Below are 16,132 nucleotides of genomic sequence, written 5' to 3' on the forward strand. Positions count from 1 at the left end.
TTTTTTTTTTTCTTTCTTGAAGGTCATTCGACTAGCATGGCTGCACGAATGTTGGTCTGTTGTTTGGCGATCTGGTCCACTACTATTGTCAAGAAACTGTCTCCAGACATTCATAGTCCCCACAGGATGAATTAGTTTTTTCTGCTTTCCCTTAAGCTCCACGTGAACACATGGAAAGAAAAACTATCATTACATAACCCTTTTCACAGTCTGCTGGTTTTAATAGTTCTTAATATATTTATCAGAGATTTGAATTTCCCCACTATTTTTTCACTCAGAATTCAAATGACAATCAAAGAAAGTAATAGTCAGGATGATTGATAATAAAAGAGAATATTGTGAGTTCCCCATAATAATAAGCAATTTGATGACATAAAACAATGTTATCATACAAAGCAAACCATTTAAGTCTTAAAACTAGAATTTGCCTCAAAGACAAAGCTAGAAGAAGGGATGGGGATGGAGGACCTGATGTATCTGATATTGCATTTAAGATGGCGAACGTTTCTAACGTGTTTGTGGTTAAGCAGATTATGTAGATCCAAATAATATGGACTAAATTTGGGCTGATGGGGCTCCAGGGGGTCTGGACTCCTTAGTTGTCCAGTTTGCTCAGTAGGTAATCAAACCTGCATTATCGGGTAAAAAAGTTAGGTTTTCTAATATTTAGAGTTTTATTTATTTATTACCTAAAAGTTGGTTTTCTTTATAACGGATAACATTGACAGCACAGCTCCTAAGTGTTGTTCGTTCTTTCTTATGGCCTGACTTCTTTCTCGTTCCTTATAGCTTCTTTCTTTTTTAAAAAAATCTTTCTTCGTTTGTGTCAAGTCTGTACTTGGCAGCAGAAAGCAGGCCATACTCAGCATTCCTGAGGAGTGTCTAAGAGTTAAACTACTCTGACAGGCGGAAGAAGGAAAGAGTAACACACACACACACACACAACATGGAAGGATACACACAAAGTCCTCAGTCCACGCACGAACCTCCTCGGTCATGTAAAGAGGATACATGTCTCTGCAGTCTTTAAAGCAGAGGATGTGGGAAACGCCCGTGACAAGCACAGAAGTACTTATATGACATCACTCAGCCTGACTCACAGCTGGGATAGTCACCGCATCGAATGCCAGCTTGCCATGAAAAAGACCAAGACACCCCGGCTATGACATGTAACTGGCCGCCATGTTGGATCTTTGAATAGATTTTCCATATGGGAGCAAACGCAGCTTCGAGCCAAAATGTCGGCGCGTCTCATGCAGTGGCATTCGCCCTGTGGGCCAACCGAAGACGCGCCCCTTTTAATTCTTAACTTCCGCGATCATAGCCAATCGCATTAGAGCCCACTGCCGAGTGACGTCGACGTCGACCAATCGGCGTGCCGGGAGCTGGCAGGAGGGGCGGGGAGATGGGCGTGGCCGCCGGCCCAGGGTGTCGCCGCGGTGGCTCCCATTCGAAGGCGACGGCGGTCGTCCGTATTTCGGTCCTAATCTCTCCGGAGAAGAACGGCAGAACAACTCCGCACACACGGCGGAAAAACCGACCCGCTTTGACGTCGATATTTGCCTTCTTAATCCCCCGCCGGGTCGAGCTTGTGGCGGAGCTCTGGAATGACCGGGTGTGTGCCGAGAATCTGAATTAGCTCGCCGTTAGTTTGAAGAAAGAGTGAGCCGAGTGAGAGAGAGAGAGAGAGAGAGAGAGAGAGAGAGAGAGAGGGGAGCCATTTTGTCCCGACTGTGTGGGAGAAAAGAAAGAGTGGAAAAGAGGAATCACACGAGAGGAGATCCTATTTCTGCTTTCTGCCCTCATGCTGTAAAGGGAGGAGGAAAAGACCAGTCGGGCTCGGGAAGTATAACTTCTGGGACGCGTTATTTCGGGCGGTATTTAGCCAACTAGCTCGCCGAGCTAATCAACAAATCCCAGATTGTTAACTGTTAACAGTCAAGAGGAAGGCTGCTGGTTCGGTTCGGTTTGGAGAAGGAGCTGGCTTTAGACTTCACAAAGGCGTGACAGCTTATTCGGGGTTTTTTGTTGTTGTTTTTTTTTTTATATTTTATTATTATTATTATTATTATTTTTTGTATCTGTCTGGGTAAACACAAGCTATTTTTCAATGGCGAAGAAGACGTACGACTTGCTGTTCAAGCTGCTGCTGATCGGGGACTCGGGCGTGGGGAAGACCTGTGTGCTGTTCCGCTTCTCTGACGACGCCTTCAACACAACCTTCATCTCCACCATAGGTAAGAGGACCAGGGGCTCACATCTGCCGGGTGGTGGTGGTGGTGGTGGTGGTGGGGGGGGGGGGGTCTGGTTTCCACTGGCCTGACAGCTGGGAGACTCCTCTGGCTCTGCCCTGCTGCAGCTGGACATATTTGGTTAGCCAGTGTGCTATCTGCATGCAGCGGCTGTCCGGGCCTGCACATGCTAGCTGGGGAAGCTAACGTGCAGCTTCAGAAGCTCTTGGCTCATCCCGAGTAACCCCTGTTTAAATTTCTAACAAAAGTGTTTTGTTCTTTTTTTTTGGGGGGGGGTTAGTCAGTTAGCTGGCAGGTATAACCGGTTTTACAGTTAGAGCAATTGCTGTCATGACAGCTGACCCAGTGACTGATAAGCTAACTAGGCTAGCAGCAGGTGAAGGCCGTGCTGTTGTTTTAGCAGCACAAGAGACTGCCTTCTATAGTGTCAGCCCACATAACTAAATGCTTTAACCCTTTAATTTTAGTCTAAAGGAAACTCATCTCTAGGTCATGAGAACAAAGCTCCAATTTATATACAAGTATCACTCCATATATACATTAAAAACTCATACATGATCTCTAATGCTGCAACATGTGTACACACCATCTATAGAGCTGTGTGACCACTGAGTCTTATCCAGAACAGTGGATTACATTATCTATGGGGATGTTTTGTAGAGCTGCAGCAATCATTTGGCTAATCTAGTAGTTGCTAGAAAGAAATTCTGGCATTATTATGGTATTATTGGCCACTGCAGAAGCAGAGGTGGTATGATTTTGCCTGTTGTGGTAGCTCAGATCTGATGATTTCATGTATTATAGTGAATTATTGTTGAGGCTTGACCTGACTGACAGACAAACCAGCTAATTTTTGATTTCACCTAATGGTGTGGGAAGCTTGAATGGTTGTTCTTTACTTTAACTTAAAAGGAAAATCGATTTAGCTAGAAAATAATTAATTATATCCCAAATGTTTTTTTGTTAAAACTCAGAATCTGCTATAGCTGTCAAATAATTATGGTGATATGCATAAAGTAACAGAAACTAAAACCGAAAACACTGAACTAAAGTGCCCCCGGTTCATACTGGAATGCTGAAGTAAATACACTCAGTAACTTTCCATGTCAGTTCAGAAGAGAACCATAAACAATTCATAATGGTGGCATCATCAGCTTTTTTCTCTCGCCTTCTATGCATGTGTCCAACATCATCCTCGTATGAGTCAAGTGTCAAGCTATGCCAAATCCCTACATGGGCCAAGTCGAGGCTCCTTTTACTTCTGTTGCTTAAGACCAGTGCTGAGTAATAGTGTAACATGAGCTTTGCTTTGCTGAGCCAAATGAAACATGTTTGCAGTGCACTGGCATTATAGCCTTGATCTCTTTGTTTAGCTCCACTTTTTTACGTAAACTACTCCTGACTGTATGCATAAGAACACACAACCATAATGGCCAACTGTGTTCCCTGTGGTGTCCGGGCTAGAATAGATTTGTTGAGGTACAGCCATGAATGTTGCTCTCTTGCAAAGCTTCTGTCACATGCAAGTATTTATGGATTTATTTATGACTTTGTTAAGGTTTGGGTGTTGTCTTTCAATTAGCCCAAGATTTGTTGCTCTAAATCTTGTAGTCATAGTTTGTGCTTTCGAACTAAGTACAAAATTATGGTGATTTATGTGCATTATTAGGGCTAAAGCCATCACATCGGAGCTTTGCTGAGAGACAATATGTATGATGCTGGTGAGCTGCAGACTGCCAGGTTCCTCAGCAAAGATCAGCAGTGATCTTTGTTTATTTGAAGGGTGTGTTCGCTGTCATATTCCGTAGTAAGTCAAGTATTTCAATGCATTTACAGCTGATTTCACCCCACCCTCATTCAACAAGCAAAGATTTCTTCATCTTAAAGCAAAAATTAAGTTACAAAAACACAGATTTTACTTGCATTAATATTATGGTTAATTGGGTCCAACCACAAAAATGCTCAACTCGAGTGATTTGTTATTTAAGTTTTGCGAGGCATTTTAGGTGACCAGAAGCAAAAATGATCACATGCTTAAACTGACACAATAATATTCACTTTTATTTTAGGAAGTGTTCATTTGCTGTGTTCCACCTAAGTTTCGCCAACAAAGCATAAAGATCAGTGGAACCAAAGAGATGCAGATATCTCAAGCCAACATAATGTTCCTGATGCCAGTATTTTCACTTTAAGAGCTGCCATTACAAACTGTTGTCACCCAGTGACAAGACCCTTGTCTTTATATGTCTTCGGTTTACGCCAGCACTCAGACCAGCATGTAATGTGTGAGGTTGTAAAAAGTTATGTATACTGAAATAATCCATCTGAAACTAGTTTTGATGTTTAGATTATACCTGCCAATGTTTTGGTGCACTATAATTAGTGAATGCCACAAACTGATATATAAAGAAAATCAAAGTACTATAAATGATGCAGAATATATTGTTTTATTTTAAACCACAATTTCCTTTTGAGGTTGGAAACCTCTTCTGTAAGAGTGACTTGGCCAAGACAGAGACAGTAAAAATTTATGGCTTGTTTGAAAAAAACAAACAAACACACCCAAAACGAAAAAAAAAAGAACAACAATAATAACTACAACAAAAACTGCAAGCAGTCTTATGAAGTTTAAAACAAAGGAGGAACCCCACATTTGGAAAGGGGATTTCTGTTGTAGCAGACCATATATCATGAGCAGATGGCAGATATGCCCTGCAGTGGAGAATGATCGCAAGATGACCAGTTTACTGCGTTAACAGTAGCCCAGACAGCAACTTTGACCATGTGATGGCGAAGGCTTAAATTCAGGCACTAAGTTGGCAGTAATATAGGCGTAGCGCAGTCCGAGTCAGGACCTAAATATTGTCTGAAGCTGGACCTGGACCGATAACCTATAGGTGATTTAGAATCATTTCTGAATTCATCTGTGGGTCCTTTTTACGACGCTGGTCACATGATACTGCTCAGCCAAACATTGTGATTTGAGTCAGTGAGTGAGATACACAGACTCAGGGCACATGACAGCTCGCAGTCGACAGTTTAAATTTCTTTTTCCACAAGTCAAGTATGAAAAAATCCCAAATGAACGCCATAATAATGTTTAATTCATATGAATTGTGCTGTGGACCTTTTTTTTTTTCTCATTTTACTGGTTTCCATTGTAAAAGGGTTAACCTGAGTCATGCTCTGTAGCCGAAGCACTCATACTGCACAGCTGTTAGATGGATTGTGTTGGATTCCTACTCAGTACTTGGACACACATGTTCAGTTATTGGAAGGGAAAGGATAGGATCGAAGCATTTATAAAAGCAAATGAACTTTGGTAAGTAACAGCAGAGCCAGGAAATGTGAAACAGGAGTGTGTTCTTCCTCTGACACAGTACTCATACCTTTGGAGACACAGATGCACAGCTGCTTCTCAAAATACCCCCTCTGGAAAACCCCCCTCTCTGAACTTCATTTCCAGTCCTCTGCTCTGAATGTCCCTCTCTCTGCTCCCCCTTCCTGGTATATTAGAGCTTATGCATAGTAAGAGCGGTGAATATGCAGAGTGCTGCAAACTGAAATGTCTTTCTACAACACATCATGAATTTTGCATGGAAACTCTGGCGAATAGATTCAGTGCAGTTCATACTTATGGACAGAGCAGCTCCGGTGGGATTAAGAAGAAAGCTGGTTATAAACCATGTACCTTCAGCATTTGGCTGCAGGAGAAAGCGTCTTTCTCTGCTGCTCAAGTGTGCCCACGTTTCCAGGGGTCGGGTCAATGTTGTGCGATTTTGCAATGCTCTGTGTTTTGTTTTTTTGTTGTTGTTTTTTGACAGCCTCTTGGTGCACATCACCAGGAGGAAAAAAAGGATTCATTCTGTGTTTTCACTACTCACCAGGAAACACCAATATTACGTGAACGCTGCTTAGCGTGTTGACTTAACTATCTTTTATAATTCTTATCCCGAAAACGCATCCTAACTCGGTAGTAAGACAAGTTTCAATGTGTTTTGGAATTTAATTTCAAAAGCCAATAATCCCTTTTCTCCCCTTTTTCTTTTTATCCAACTGTATCTTTGTTTCCCTCCCTCCCTCTCTCGTTCTCTCTGGGGTGTGAATAATATTTAGTTAGTCATACTTTGGCAGCCAGTTCCTTCATTATTCTATGGCCCTGCCCCACCTAGAGCACAGCTGTTTCTTGCTCTTTTCAACAAACCACAATCTCTGACCAGAGTGGAACTGACAACTCGGTTTTCAAGAGTGAGAAGCTCTGTTCTCCAAAACAGAAAATAGTGATGAATCACTGGTTTCGCAGGCCTCCTCTAGGCGAAAAAACAATTGTCTTTTTTACCAAATATTTTGAAATAATGATAATTCAGAGTTTAAAAATCGGCCAGGAAAATGCCATTTTGATTTTGAAGCGCCCAATATTCAACTCGCATTTCCTGCTTTTTGTTCTCTCTTGTGATTAAATTTAATATCTTAAGTTTAAAAGTAATTTGGGGAACTTGGAACTGAATTAGCTGGTGGGAATATTTCACTTTGTGGACTGTTTTATTGACCACAGGATTCATCTCAAGGAGACGAAGTAAATTTTACTCTTAGTCCCATGAAAGTTCAGTCGGATTTCACTTTCATATTTATATCTTTACAGCTGCATCTTTGGTATCAGATAGCCTCAAAGAAATCTTCTGTGCTTGGGTGAATTTATCTAGATCATAAATTACTTACTGAAGAAATAAAAGGACATAATGATGAAATATAATAGACAGGAGGCCAAGGAAAACTTGAAGGTAATAAATGTCCCGCATAAGAAGAAACATCAGTGCATTTAGTGCTGCGTTGTATCCAAAATAATTGAATCCAAAGTCCAATGAATACAGAAAAATTATCCTCCATACGTTTCCTCTGGTGAGCCGTTTGTTAAATTCATTGGCTTTCTCAGATAATAGACATTGTGTGCCTTATCACTGCACCAACAAACTGTAAGGCTTCGACGTCAGATAAAAATTACTTTTGTGTTTCTAACCTGCTGCGTTTAAGCGCCAGTTTTTCGCAGTAGCGATGTTATTGTGGCACACACAAACCTGTCCTCAGCTTTCTTGCGTTAACCTGATTTCACTCAGTAGCCTGGCGTGTGTGTCTTTGTGTGTGTGTGTGTGTTCATTGTTGGGGAGCTGCTGATCTCACAGCTGACTGCTGATAGGCTCAAGGTCTGGGCATGACACTGCAGAATCAGGAAGAGATAATGTTATTGTCTCCCTGATGGAAACAATTGTCGTACACTTTCCATTTTCCTCTGCTTCAAACTGTCTTTCTTTGGTTGTTTATTCTCTATTGTTGTTGGCTCTATATTTCTGTCACTGGGTTTCTGTTCCTCCCCACATCTGTGGTTTGTAGGCCTCCATTTATCCAGTCACCTCCTTCTCATTCCCATGTTTCCACAGCTTTTATGCTAGATTATGTGTTTGATGATATGTTTGTTTTCTTTCGCAGGAATAGACTTCAAGATCAAAACTGTTGAATTACAAGGAAAGAAGATTAAACTACAGATCTGGTGAGTCAGTGGATTGTTAAAAAGCTGTCGTGTTTATTTGTGTCTCTGTGTCAAAGCTCCGTATGTATTTGTTTGCAAACAGTTTGTGCATAGCTGAAAAAATACTTTTAAGTGTAGCCTCTTTTCACCGTCACATCATAGTGTAACATCTGCTGGACATACCTTCCTCCAGCACAGAAATGTGTCAGAGCAGTAGATGGACATCATCCACAACATGCCAATATTTTATGACATTAATGTTGAACTTGCTGTTTTCATAATGAGCTGTGATTAGTCAATTCATGGTCGTGAAATAAAGTGTTTATTTCAAGTATTTGATGATCAAGCAAACACAATAATTTAATAATGAATGCATGAATGCTGCTGAATGCAGGGGCCGTGTAGCCATTCGTAGTCTTACCTCCACCCTGCACATCCACACCCTCTGTCGTATAAGTAAACATACACAATAGAAAAAATAGGTTAGAGCAAACACTCCCTGATGTTTGATACAGTACTTACTGACTCTCTGCTCTGTGTGCAAGCATGGCTGACATTTTTAGTTGAATAAAAACGAGAGTGAACAAGTTGGTCTGATATTTGTGCTGATGAGTGAAAATACCCCAAAACAAAACAGATTCTTAAATATGAACACATGTTGACAGAAAGTAAACTGTGTATCTAAGTTGCTGTGCTGTTGTCAGACTCCTTTATTGACAGTAACTAAGAATTAAATGGCACTGGACTATTCCATGGCCTTTGTGACTTCATATATGTGCATATGTAAAATTCCATAGAGACGTAACAAAACGAATAACAGTGAAGATAGTCAAGCTCATGCAGATCTCATGATCTATGGTTGGTCTGCATACATTCATGAGTTTGATTGGATCTGAAGATTGATAACATTTGTCCTCATACTGTCTGTTAGGCTTCCTCTGCAGCCCTGTGCACTTCTCTCTCCGTCCACATCAGTTTCTCCTCTTCCTGTCCAAGCACGTTATGTCTGGATTTAATCTTGATATATTTCCTCAGTGCCTGAGGACGTGCTCATGCTTGGCATCAGTTGGAATGAAACTGATGAGACTTTACACAGCCTGTTAGTATTTCAAACATTTTAGGAAAACAAGCTTCATAAGTGGAGGTTGGAGTCTCTAATTGAGGCTGGTGCTCCTTGACTGTCTCTTCTTTATCAGATGGATTCTGGCAGTTTCCCCAGACAGGAAAATGTCACCGTAGAGGTGCACGCCAAAGCAGAAGGACAACATTTCCCTGTGGCAGATTTTAATGTGTGTATCGGGTTGAAATTTATTTGAAAGCCCTAGCAGGCTCAAACGGAGTATACGCTCTCAAATGTTTTGTCCCCCCGGGCCTCAAAACCGTAATATTATAACTAATGTCAGCCGTATTTGGAGACCAACGCTGACAGTGGAATTTTAACTTTGCAGTTTTTCAAGCAAATATTCAGGTTTCAGCCTCTACGTGAGAGTTGCTACTTTTTTTTTTTGGTCATGTATCATTAAACTGAATATTTCTGGCTAATTTGACCTCCTGTCCAAAATGGGACAAGGATAGTAACAGTAGAATCAACAGTTTTCCTCTATTGCATTTTGAACAAAACATGCAGCTAACGCTTGTTTTGCATTTCCATGACAGACATATCAACCTCTGAGGTAATCTTTGGTTGTGCAGTTTGAGCTGCGGTGGTGTGACGGTCTGAAGTTATCGAGCCGTTAAACCGTTAATGTGACTGTTCGTCTCCTCTGTGTTTAGGGACACAGCGGGCCAGGAACGGTTCCACACCATCACCACCTCCTACTACAGAGGAGCCATGGGCATCATGCTGGTCTACGACATCACCAATGCCAAGAGCTTCGAAAACATCAGTAAATGGCTGCGCAACATTGACGAGGTAAAAACAAAACACATCAGGCTCACTGACCATATAACATCACGCTGGTCTAAGCTTAACAGGATTACATGGAGCTTTGGAGAGTTGGTTTTCCTTTAGTATCTTTAGTTTTTATCTTTGGCACGATGACAAGCAACAAATAGTTCAAGGGGATGCAGCCAACATGGCTAACTGCCTTGCTAATCTTTGTGCATTGAGCTGTAGAGCAAAAGTCTGTGACTAAATCACATCACATGAGCCAGATGTCCGCATACACCTGGCTCTTTGTACTGTTGAATATCAGCCATGGTTGTTCTGTAGAAGCTTCAGGAAGGTTTTAAATTCTAGAGATGCCAAATGAAACAGGTTCTGCGATGTGCGTTTTATCCTAATGGAAAGGAAGCCACAAGGAAAGGGTTGTGTGGACTGCTGAATGTATCATTTATTGACATCAGGCTCCAGCAGGGCTGATATTTCAGGACCCAATCGGGGCGATTATCAGAGAAGACAAGCTGTCTGTAACATATGGTCAGTTTGTCCTGCTGCTGAGCTCACCCCTGAGAGAGATGGATGCATCTCTGAGGGTAATTAGGTCTCCAGTGAAGCTTCCATTTCTGTGTTGGTGCTTCTTTCCCTTGAATCTCCCATTGTGTCTAAAGCTGTTATCTCTTTCCTTATCCTACTATGGATTATTATTCTCATGTAAGTAATCCTCCTGGATCCATTCCAGATCAAAAACTCTCATTATTATTATTATTGATAATGCCTGTTATCTATATACTTTTTTCTGGGAGCACCAAAACATGATAATATCAGCGCACATGGTTGGTGTGAAGGCGTAGCCTGACGGGTGGAGTGGATGGGGTCAGATGGAGTGATTGTTATGAGACACGTTATTGTAATTTTTCTCACCCTCGCTGTTTAAAGAGCTTTGGGTACAGCGGAGGAAAAGGAAATGTATTTTGTTTCCTGCAGGCTAAAAACTCGACCTTGCTTGTATTGTACCTTTGTGTTTGAAAGCTCGTGTTGACTCTCAAGAACAGGATTCAGGGGTTTGTGTTACTTGGAGAGCATGAATACTGTGTGAGTGGTTTCCAATCTTCAGTTTGGCTGGATTTAAACATTTTGGTCTCATTTTTACACCTAAAATGGTAAAATTGTTTACTGGTTTCTCAAGTGTGAGAACTTGGATCATAAACTGAGCCCCTTTGACTTTTGGACTGTTGGCCGGACAAAACCAGACATTTGTCTGGGGTCACCGTGGGAACTTGAATACGTGATTAGTTGATAAATTAACTAAATAATTAGTAGATTCACCTCTGATGAGACCTGGAACAATTCATCCATCGGGGTGTTGAATCAGCAATTGTTTTTTGTTTTGCATTTTATAAATAGTTTTGAAGTGGTTGGTCTGGTCTACAGAAATTCTTCAAGGACAGTCAGGCGTAATAATTTCTACACACACAGACCAAAATGTAAATAAAATGTTAATGGGTGATCTTTTTATCGCTCCTTTGTGTTTGACTGTGTCGATGGATCTGCATGTGTGACTAAAACGAGTCTGTTCCAGCTGGTGCGTTGACCGATCAGCGACCAAGGTCAAGTTTATTGTTGCTGATGTGAAGAAATAACCTCTTTCCTCTTAATCTTTTCCAGCATGCAAATGAGGACGTTGAGAGGATGCTGCTAGGCAACAAGTGTGACATGGAGGACAAGAGGGTCGTACCAAAAGCCAAGGGGGAGCAGGTGAGATGGTGCAGTCCCATGCAGCAGCTATAAGCTGCCTCTCGTCACCAGTTGCCTGCATGCTGATTGGCACATTTGTTGCTACCACTTCATGATCAATTTACAGCCATTAATGTAGAAATAAACAAAAGAAGCTATTCATGAAGTTTCCTCCGTTAAATGATATTTCACGCTTTTCTTTTCACATGATAGCTTTTAAGTAATGAGAGCAAATATATATAGATGTTGACACTGATGCTGTGAATATTTACACTGAAATGTTGAAAGACGTCTGAGTTTGGGCCCTGTGGTCGCTGAATGAACTGAGCTGACCTTTGCAGTAAATCACCGACTGCACTGCTTTCTTAGCTGCTGACACAGCAAACTGCCACATGTTCCATCAACCGGCGTCCGCACGGTCGGGAATATTAGGCCACAGGAGACGTTGGTGCTGAGTGTGGGCTGTAACTCCCAGTAGACTGAACTGGGAGTTCGGGCTAACAGTGAAATGTAGTGCCGCATTCAGTTTGTCGATCATTGTTTGGTCATAATTTGACATTTAAAATACAGCCTCCATTATCCTGGATCCTGGAGCCCTGATGGCTGGTCCTGTTTTCAATTTGTGTCTGGGAATTAATTCAACATGACTCAAGGCCGAAGATGTAAATTTCCCCAAAAACGCAACACGCTGTTGTGGTTTGGTTGCTCTTGGACTTTTAAAACTGCAGCACGTCCATGTCCACATCATTTCTCAATCAGTAACCTCATCACTCATCAGTGCTGCCTGCTGCCAACGGGCAGAGTAGGTCTGCAACATTAACATTTAGATCTGGTGCTCTGAGCCGTTAACTGTCCCATAAAGAATCTGTTGCCTGTTTGCATCCGTCCTGTAATCTGCTGCTCACACGTGTCGAGACCGAGGCTTATCAGACCGGGAGGGGAACAGCTTTGTTTTCGGTTTGAGCAGTGAAGATAAACTTGGATTTTTGACGGGTGATTAGATTTAGCTTTAGTGTGTCTGTTCTCACATCAGTTGTGTGTTTTCTCTCTTGGTGTTAAGATATTAGTGTGACGAAGGGGAGCAGAGCTGTGTGGGAGTTAGCGGTGCAGCATGTGATGTTTGTCCAGTAAATGAACACCACATCTACTCACGAGCCACTCATCCTAAAACTGTGTGTGGAAATCCAGATGCAGGGGAAGGTTTGAGTTTAGGAAGCACAGACGGCTCCAAGCCGGCCCCTGCCGTCACAAAAAAGGACATCTTAATCTGGTCCATATTGTCCCTGCCGGTTTTGTAAACAGCTGGATTTTCAGGGATGAAGGAGGCTGACGACACGCTCTGCTCTGTGTTTTCTGTTTACGTTGTCATGCTGTAGTTTACTCAGCAGTCATGTCCCGATGTGTCCGGCCACAGACGGGGAATGTTGGGATATTTGCTCCTTGAAGTGGAGCAACTAGCAGTGACTAGTCGGTCTGCAGATTTTGCAATACCCAGATACAGATCTACTCACACACACACACACACAAAAACACCTACTGTGTGTTTGAGTTGGTAACGCCAGTGATACCTGATCCCTCTGCTCTACACGGGAGATCAGCCACTTTTATTTTTGGACGGGACCTTTCTTCAACTGTTTCCACATTCGTCAGTCTTAACTCGTCCTCCTTTCTTCTCTGCAGATTGCGAGGGAGCACGGCATTAGGTTTTTTGAGACGAGCGCTAAGGCCAACATCAACATCGAGAAGGCTTTCCTCACGTTAGCAGAAGACATCCTCAGAAAGGTACGTGCACGCCGTGACTGCGTGTTCTGATGTGATTTTATGACGATGTTTCTCGCACCATGTTGTCAGGGTAAATGAATCCTGCTTAGACCAGCTCATTGAGAACCAGATCCCTTTAAGAACCAAAACAAAGTCCAGACTCAACATTTCAACCGCTATCAACAGAACATTCCATCTTGGATTCTTATTATTGGGAGGAGACATTACGGCTGTATCTCATCAGGTCGTTCAGCAGTTTAAAGACTTCAGCAGGATAAACTGCTCCTCAGTGCTGCTTTATTCTTAATATGTGAAAATATTTTTTTTTTTTTTTGTTTAAGATGCAGCAACACTTTTGTTTATTGGAGGAATTATTTCATGATGCAGCGGTTCTTAAACTTTGTGGCTCAAATAATTCTCATGAAAATAATGATTTTCATATTTCAAATTGATAACATAAATTTGAGACACTATCTGCTCACAGAAATTTGAATAATTGTTTTTTGTTTTTTTTTTTTAGCTGCAAAAAGCGAAACTGCATTTATTTATTTATTTATATATATTTCTTTTTTGTCAGACGCCTGTAAAAGAGCCCAACAGTGAAAATGTCGACATCAGCAGTGGAGGTGGAGTCACAGGCTGGAAGAGCAAGTGCTGCAGTTGAACAACTCCTCTGTTTCACTCACACTAACGCACACAAACACAGACACACACAGAAACTCTCTCTCTAACTGCTAACTCTAACTCTCTTGCCCTCTAACCTGTCTCATGAGTTTTTCTTGCACACTGACACTCTGTCTGTCTCTTTATCAGAATAAAACAATAAACCACTTCACTTGTTTAAACCCCCCCATCCATCCTCCATGCCTCCCTTCCTCCTCCACTACCCCCCCACCCCTCCCCTCCCACAACGGCACCATATTCCTCCATTTAATGATCATTTTTATTTCTGCTAAAAAAAAAAAAAAAAAAAAAAAGAGAGAAATAGTCACATTTTGTCATTTGTTTTAACGGTTGTAAAAAAGAAAAAAAGTAAAAAAAAAAAAAAAAAGGAAAGAAAGTGTAAAAAGACAAGCTCATATTTTTAATATTTCCTTTGCCTGAACTCACCTGGTTGGACACCCCACCCCCCCCCACCCCACCCACAGCACACACCTTCAGTCAGAGGAAATAAAAATCAGACAAAAACAGACAAACGTAGGGTTTAACATTTTGTACATTTAGTGAGGTTTCTGTTGTCTAATTGTATTCAGTCATTTACAATTTGTTACCAAGTGACAGAGGCGTGGCCAGCTCCTTTTGTATGTGGGGGTTTATTTTGTCCTGTGCCTTATATGGAAGGTGGGGGCGGGGCTGTGTGGTGGGCGGAGCCACATCCACCCAATGAAATTACATCTTAATATTCTGTCGGTTTGGGCCGTTGCCACGGAGACGCCCAACCGAAGCAGAAACGTTTGAATTTCTCCTCCAGCCGAGAGAACGGCATTATACAGTATGTCCTGTTTATTGATGTTTTATTTTTGTCTATGATTTATTTTACTTTTTTTTTTTTTTTCCTCTTTGGGTTGATTTAGTTTTTTCTTTTTTTTTTTTCTTTTTTTTCCTTGCATGCACATTTCTTTGGGTTGGAAGCGTTTCTGTAACGTGTAACGTGTAACGTTTGCCACTGGGTAACTGGGCGGGAGGTACCGAAGTTCTCTTTGGAAATTCAAACAATTTTGCAGATCCATTAAAAATAAGCTTGTTTAAGTTAACTCGTGCAGTTTCATGTCTGTGTCTGACTTTGGACCCAAAGAGGAGTTGAATAACACTTAAAATTTTGGAGGATCTGAGAGAGCATTTGAGCAAATGTGCACCAAAAACTCTTCTCATCGAATCAATCTTTGTGCTACCAAGTTTATAGAAGAAGAAGCAACTAAATCATCACGCTGCAGCGTTTATTGTGACGTTTATGGACAAACTTTGACCGCCACAGTTTACAACAAAAATGAAACTAAATGTTAATCTGAGACGATCTGAGATAAAATGATGGTTTTCAGAGTGGATCTGGGTCACTGGTCCTCAGCAGGTCTGTGTGTGTCGCCCTCTGCTGGCACGAGCTGCGCCATCGTCCTCTAGATTCTATATCAAAGTCAAACGGCTGAATTTGTTTGGCTGTCAGTTTAGGACGAAAGTCTTCAACTTAAGACTCAGATGAAATTGTAACATTACAACATATAAAAGTGTTGCTATTTTTTTTGTGTTTAAAAGTTTTGCTTCAAAAATTAAATGATCCAACTTTTTTTCTTTTGCCATCTCTGGCTTTAAAGAACGGAAGCATATTTTTCTGACATTTTACTGTGAATTATTCAGTTAGCCTCAGTCAGACTGCTTCATAATACCGACAAACATGTTGTGTTGTTTACATTCTTTATTTATCACCGTCTTCCCAAACCTCCCAGAGCAAATGTACACAAAAATAAAATTCTCTCACTTACAAAGAAAACTAAACAAGTGCAGAGTGCCAGTGGTCACCATTAAGTCCGATATAACTACATTCAGAGATCTGTTCCTAAACACACAGGAAAGTACAGCGGGTTACAAAAATCATCCTTCCAGTTTGTTTCTGCAGTTGACTGCAGTGTTTCACAGACAGGAAACGTGAACTTTATTTTGAAGGAGCTGGCGTCCGAGCTCCTCACACACAACGTAGTGTCCCACAGAATAAAAGTGTTTCTGCTTGTTGCTGTAGTGTCACATTAAACTTAATTTCATCACTTTGTGTTATTTCCAAATAACAGGTTATTTATCAAGCATGTGGTTTGTTGCCCAAAAACAAAACACACATGTAGTGCTTCGGTTGAGACACAAAAATGAAGGAAGAATAACGGTGTTAAATCTTTTTAGAGTCATTGAATTAGTGATTCAGGGTGTTTGGGGAAAAACACAATAATGAGAAAAGGCAGCAGCAGCGGACACTGACGAGGGCCTGCCCTAAAA

The 16,132-nt window shown here is 41.4% G+C and overlaps 1 protein-coding gene across 2 annotated transcripts; it reads left to right on the forward strand.

The window, feature by feature from the left end:
- The first annotated feature begins 1,443 nt into the window (after window positions 1-1,443).
- rab10 (RAB10, member RAS oncogene family) lies at window positions 1,444-14,907 on the forward strand. Of its 2 annotated transcripts, XM_029497001.1 has the most exons (7): window positions 1,444-1,615; window positions 2,101-2,237; window positions 7,737-7,797; window positions 9,550-9,688; window positions 11,324-11,413; window positions 13,073-13,174; window positions 13,731-14,907. In XM_029497001.1, exons 1-7 carry the CDS (start codon window positions 1,608-1,610, stop codon window positions 13,815-13,817), a joined length of 624 nt encoding a protein of 207 aa, XP_029352861.1. In that variant the 5' UTR covers window positions 1,444-1,607; the 3' UTR covers window positions 13,818-14,907. The 2 variants fall into 2 exon arrangements, with proteins under 2 accessions (XP_029352861.1, XP_029352862.1); XM_029497002.1 differs by having other exon boundaries at window positions 1,444-2,237.
- The last annotated feature ends 1,225 nt before the right edge of the window (window positions 14,908-16,132 follow it).

Source organism: Echeneis naucrates, chromosome 24, assembly GCF_900963305.1.
Source record: "Echeneis naucrates chromosome 24, fEcheNa1.1, whole genome shotgun sequence".
In the NCBI taxonomy this organism is placed as follows: Eukaryota; Metazoa; Chordata; class Actinopteri; order Carangiformes; family Echeneidae; genus Echeneis; species Echeneis naucrates.